The sequence below is a fragment of the Solea solea genome, chromosome 10 (assembly GCF_958295425.1).
Source record: "Solea solea chromosome 10, fSolSol10.1, whole genome shotgun sequence".
In the NCBI taxonomy this organism is placed as follows: domain Eukaryota; kingdom Metazoa; phylum Chordata; class Actinopteri; order Pleuronectiformes; family Soleidae; genus Solea; species Solea solea.
In genome coordinates, this window is record NC_081143.1 from 9,087,033 (window position 1) to 9,093,271 (window position 6,239).

At 41.5% G+C, this 6,239-nt stretch overlaps 2 protein-coding genes across 2 annotated transcripts in view; both read left to right on the forward strand.

The window, feature by feature from the left end:
• Positions 1-2,284, forward strand: part of hmx1 (H6 family homeobox 1) — a 3,338-nt gene extending 1,054 nt beyond the window's left edge. Inside the window, exon 2 of the mRNA XM_058640165.1 lies at positions 1,469-2,284. Coding sequence (XP_058496148.1) covers positions 1,469-2,067 — 599 coding nt within the window. The 3' untranslated portion in view covers positions 2,068-2,284. The remainder of the gene's footprint in view (positions 1-1,468) is intronic.
• A 1,050-nt stretch (positions 2,285-3,334) lies between these two features.
• On the forward strand, positions 3,335-5,997 carry hmx4 (H6 family homeobox 4). The gene is made up of 2 exons (XM_058640902.1): positions 3,335-3,696; positions 3,866-5,997. Exons 1-2 carry the CDS (start codon positions 3,474-3,476, stop codon positions 4,441-4,443), a joined length of 801 nt encoding a protein of 266 aa, XP_058496885.1. The 5' UTR covers positions 3,335-3,473; the 3' UTR covers positions 4,444-5,997.
• Positions 5,998-6,239: the final 242 nt, after the last annotated feature.

Sequence of the window (6,239 nt, forward strand, 5' to 3'; positions counted from 1 at the left end):
GAATTTGGCATCAATATAAAAGCGAGCACGTTACATGCGTTTTTCGCTACTATATGTAAAACATACAGTCTATATTATTCGCTTCACTTACACACAGAGCTGTCTGAATGCCCCAAACACAGCCACTGGATGACGGGACTTTTGCGTTTTGGGTTGAGGCATCATGTTGGCTCCTGTCAAAGACACGTGGGGTTTCATAATGTTTGATCACGCTGCATAAAAGGGAGAGGACAATTCTGCCTGACAATGACAAATCCGTAACCCAGATTCAAAATTACGCACAAAGACGCAGATTACAGCTCAAAACAAAGGCACAGTGGCAGGTCAGCACGACGTGTTTACGTCGTTTTCATTTGCATTTGCCTGTACGTGAAAACAAAGCGCTGTCCTCTATTGTACACATTCACTTTGATTTTACAAGTTCAAAAACACAGTGATTGTGCACACAAGTGATGGACTCCTGCAGTTAATGGACACATTATTTGCCTGTTAACACTGTGATATTTAATTTGAATCCAAATAGGTCTACAATTATCAGGCTTGTCAATCTGTCAACATAGAAAAATTGCATATTGACTTCCTGTACATAGCAAGTATGAAACAAAATACACCAGAAAACACATGACACTGCAAAAGGCATCATATGGAAGGTCCAGTGTATACAATTTAGGTGAAATTATTTTTTTCTTTCATTTACACAGCATGAGCCTTTTATATTAATATTAGGCAAGGCAAAGTTATTCACAGTTCATACACAAAGGCAATGTGTTTAATGTGCTTTGCAAAAAACCCATATACCACCATATTTTTACAGTACTTCCACAATAGACAAAGTTAACATATTTTGACAATTGATGCTAAATAAAGGCTACAAAGCCTCTCTAACAAACTTAGAAGGGATGAGGGATATTTAACTGCAACACACCAATAAACTTCACCAATAAAAGTCAAATGCTAAATACTGTACCCTGGTGTCCAGGTCCCCAAGGTCCAGATTGGGATGGGAGGGATTTGGGTGTGGTGGGACAATGGGGCAGAAGTTTGTAAATGAATATATGTTGTTGTTATTGTTGTTCTTTGCCTGCAGTGCTTGGTTTTCTTTTATTGTTTCTTGTGTTGATTTGTTTCTCCTGTCAATTTACCTTTATGGACATTTGTAATTATATCAGTTTATTAATGATGGTCCTGTAACCCCGCCCTATGAATACACTTATATAGCAATAAAACAGGAGTTAAAGCCTCACAAAGTCCACATTCAATTTCGTTCAATTTATTGCAGTATTTTACCTGTGGACTTAATCTGTTACCATTCAACAAACTGGAAAAGACAAATACATGTTTTTGTTTGAATTAAATTCATTTAAATTAGAAATCTGTGCTGAAATTAGAGTATATGGAGTATTTTTGTTTGGTTGTCATTTATTATTTATCTATTTGAGTTCCTAACGTTTTGTTTTTGTAATTTCAGCTCTAAGAGACAATCCATGTCCAGAAGACAACTGCTGCTCAGTAACGACCAGTGACAGAGGTTCACCCGCCGTGTCAGAGCCAATAACGGAGGGCAGCGATGAGATCGACCGGAAAACAGGAGACAGTAACCTGACAGACGAGGACGCGCCGCACGCGTTCTCGGAGCAGGACGCGTCGTCTGACCCGAACCCCAGCCGGAAGAAAAAGACCAGGACTGTGTTCAGCCGCAGTCAGGTGTTTCAGCTGGAGTCGACTTTTGACTTGAAGCGGTACCTGAGCAGTTCGGAGAGAGCGGGACTGGCTGCGTCTCTGCACCTGACGGAGACCCAGGTCAAAATCTGGTTCCAGAACCGCAGGAATAAGTGGAAGAGGCAGCTGGCGGCGGATCTGGAGGCTGCTCACGTCCAAAACTCAACCCAGCGGATTGTCAGGGTCCCCATCTTGTATCACGAGGGAGCAGCACCCACGGCGGCTCTGGGCTTCAGCCTGACCGGACACCCAGTCTCTCCACTCAGCAGCTCCATGATCAGCTACCCACTGTCCTCGTTTGCTCACTCCATGAGCCTGCTGAGATCACAGATGAGTGGCCTGGTGTAAAGACTGACCATGACTTTAAAACGAACTCATTTGTTAAAAACACCGAATCGTGCAATAGCCCACAATTAAACTGCTGACTGCATCCAAAGAGCCGCAGAAACAGTGATTACAACACAAACTCTGACATATCTGCTCCTGTCACAGCACAGGAGGTGAATACACACGTATTTTTTACAACTTTGATATTTAAAGCCACAGATGTTTCCAACTTTGTCACTTTTTCACATAGATAAATAAAATTATTTAATAAAATGTCTGTTTTATTGTTGTTTATGAATATTGTCTGGTTGTTTGTCAATCATAAATGATGCCACCACGGACAGAGAAGGACTTATGTAGAGAGATTAAAGTGAATCCATATGTTTTTGGAGTCGACCTTCATTCACCAGTCACTGCATTAGCGTCTCTATTCTGCTTTGACATTAACTCCACAGACTTAAACTCTATGGAAATAATAAGATCTTTTTTTTCTATCCTAAAATTGGATAAGAGCGTCTTTATCAGTTTGCACCCGCTAAGTTATGTCCGCGTCATTTAAAGTGAGTTTAGTATATTTATGGGAAAAGGGGTAACCGAGTCAAACAGCCTTGTGAAAATGTGTTGCTGGTGAATTATGGTTCGCCACGCACCGAAAAGCACACACTATAAACCACTGTTTGTGCAGTCTGACGTTATTGATATAAATGCACACGTTAGCACGATATGGAGGCTAAACTAAATCAAGCAAAACCAATATTTATGATTTCTCGCCTTTAAATTATATGTATAAAAAAAAGAAAAAACAACATTTTTATCACTTTTGTAGCATTACAAGTATTATAAATGATGTGAGAAAGGCACTAGAACACATACAATAACAAGTTGATGAATATGCGACATTTCTTTGTGCAAAACTAATATCAAAATTAACTTCAGGCTCGAGTTCCCCAACTCTGCTCCTTATGAATCGACTGTAATGAGAGAGATGGAGAACAGGCCACCAGCACACACTCTTTATGTTGTATGAAATTAGAGTGAAAGTTGGTTATGTTTATGATTGTTTTATTGGGTCTCCCCCGGGTCGCCCTGCAGCAGTGAAGGGGGTTGGGGAGTTAAGCGGAGAGGAGAAGAGGGCGCAGGCGCAGCAGACTCTCCTGCCCTCCCTTCTCCTCCCATCCCCTCACTGTTATTGGCCGAACTGCTCCCGCCTCTGGTCCAATCAGCGAAGACACAGCGCGCTCCATCCGGTGAATGCAGTGCAGATGCAGACAGAGCATCGTCAGCCCAGTTCAGTGTCTGTCTACTCAGCGGCTGCTGCTATGATTCGCAGAGCATCGAGACGTCAGTGGTGAGATTATCGTCCCGCTTTAGCATAAACAAAAGTCGCGGACGTTAACGAAGGACTAACGTGCCAAGTCTTGAAGAATATGAACAGAGTGGACGCACCATGTCGACCCGCAGCCTCTCTGAAATTCACCATTGACAACATCCTCAACCTCAAGACAAGCGGGAGGAACAGTGACAGCTGCCACGCCGCCCGACTGCAGGATGACTCGGTCACGCCGGTGCGTAAAGACGGTTTCCAGAGTCATCACGATGAGCACGGAGCCCCGCAGAGGCAGGACCCGAACAGCAGGCTCCACCAAAGAGGTAAGAGGGTTTGATGATTATGTAACTGCAGGCTGTTTGTTTACAGAGACTTTATGTCATGTGTGTGTTTATCATTACGCACTGCACGCACGCCACACTTGGGTCAGTGCAGCAGCGCAGTTTGACACGTATCCACGCAGGGTTAAAGCTAAGTGTACTTGTGTTGCAGAGTTGACCACGGACTGCAGCGGAGCGACAGAATCGGTCACCACGAGCCGCGGAGACTCGATGAAGGCGTCGGAGGTGCGCTTCGAGAGCGGGGACAGCAGCTGCGACGACAGCTGCTCCACCACCGCGGCTTCGGACGCACACCAGGGAGGCAGCCCGACGAAGAAGAGAGAGAAAATTATCACGAAAAAAAAGACGCGCACTATTTTTTCCAAGAGACAAATTTTCCAGTTGGAGTCTACCTTCGACATGAAACGCTACCTGAGCAGCGCGGAGCGCGCCTGCCTCGCCAGCTCTCTGCAGCTGACGGAGACGCAGGTGAAAATATGGTTTCAGAACCGCAGGAATAAATTGAAACGGCAGATCTCCAACGAAATCGACGGACCCGTTAGTGATTTCCCCGAGACTGGAAAGCCGGTGGTGGTGGGGCAGCTCCCGGCCTTGTACAAAGAGAGCAACTTGCTGGGCAGATGTCTGCTGCCCATGCCTCTGCCCGTGGTCTACCCCGGCAGTAGCACGCCTTACCTCTGCTTCTCAAACGCCAGCAAGTACTTCAGCCTGTATGACGGGGACATGTGATGGGTTCATGTGGAAAAGGACACTTTTTTTGGTGGTTTGTTGCCAAGTTTCAAGCATTTAAGGTGTTTTCGATGATGGGACCGGATCTGCGGCCTTCATGTTATTGAAGGCTGCAAGTACAACGATAGAGGAGTAGTTACATATCACATTAATAAATAAGCTCATTTGGTATTATTTATTTTTCATTCAGTTAAGGGTTTTTTTTTTTTTTTATAACATATAGGCCTGACACTAAACTTTACACAACGTCGTTTTTAGAAAAGTGAGACCAAGTTAATGATAGCCTAAAGGAGGCCTAAAACTATCACTGTCTACATTTTATTGTTTCCATTTCATTATCATTATTATTATTACAGTACTATTATTATTATTATTATTATCAACGGCATTTCCAGCAGCCTAAAGCCACCAAAGAAATTATACTATAGCCAAGCTATCTGCATGTATTTCCTGTATCATAATGGATTTTGAATTACAGAAATTATCTATGTATTTAAATGAATGTAATTATCATTTTATTCTATGTTTCACGCATGTCTATTTTATTTTTATTATTGTTTTGACCATCATACTATTTCCTCTTTATTCCACAATCGCCCATATAGGCTCATTACACCATTTACTGAAACTAATTAAAATATCATTCAAGAAATATTTCTCTCAGGACTGATTCAGTATTTTCAGGTGATTTTTGTGTTGCAGACATCAGTGGTTTGTTTTTACTGATAACGGAGGTAACATTAAGTCATTGTATTAATCCAAACATATAGAAGGCAACGATTGCAGCCTGCTGATTGAAAACCTGAACAGATACATCATAAATAATTTAAAAGCTTGAAAGTCCACTTTTAGAATAAAAAAACAGTCCTCAATAGTCCTCAAAGTGGGGGCAAATATTTGTACACATTTATAAATTCCAGCAAATGTAAAGAAAAAAACACAACAAGATAAGTTAAGTTTTATTTGTGTCAGTAGATCTGTGTCAAAATACTGAAAATAAGATATTCATCTGCAGATGAAATAAATGGCTTTACAGGAAACCAAATAAGAAATACGGTTTTGTGCAAACGTCCTCAGGGCAGCACCAGGTTTGTTGTTTTTATGTCGGTCAAATTCTGTAATCACTGGCATTTTGAACATGATGTGACAGAAAGTTTGTCTTGCAAGCGTTCAAAGAGTTCAACTCATACAATGTGTGTTATAATGCTCAAGCTAATGTACTGGCGTAATAGACCTTTTTCACAGCAGATATTTATAGTAGGACAAACACAGGTTTTACCAATAACATAGGTTATATACTCCAGTGTAAGGGAAGGTCACAATAAATACTTGACACATGAACCCCCTTTTCTTTTCAGAAAAAAAGGAGTATTTTAAAATTATGTATACAAGTTTCCCATATGTTCTGGATGTGTTCACATAAAGCGACTGAGATATAATTACACTGCATTATAGCATTGCTAAAACAATAAATCTAGTCCTGACCTTAGACTGTTGCACAGCCCTGTAAGTAAAACATGTGTAGAGCCACTTCACAAATATATACACACACACAACTCTAACTACTGAAGGAGGTGGTTATAGAGAGGTGAGACTTGTTGACATTTATTTTCTGTAACTTTATTCTTACATAAACTACACATTATACCAGTTGAACAGCTTATAAGACATTGTTTCTGTTCTTTGCTGAGAAACTAAAATATTTGGCTCCATGTAGTTAGTGTCTAACAGATGCACACAGGAGCTGAGACTCCACCATACATTTCTGAATGAGATAACATCTCAATCCTGAATCT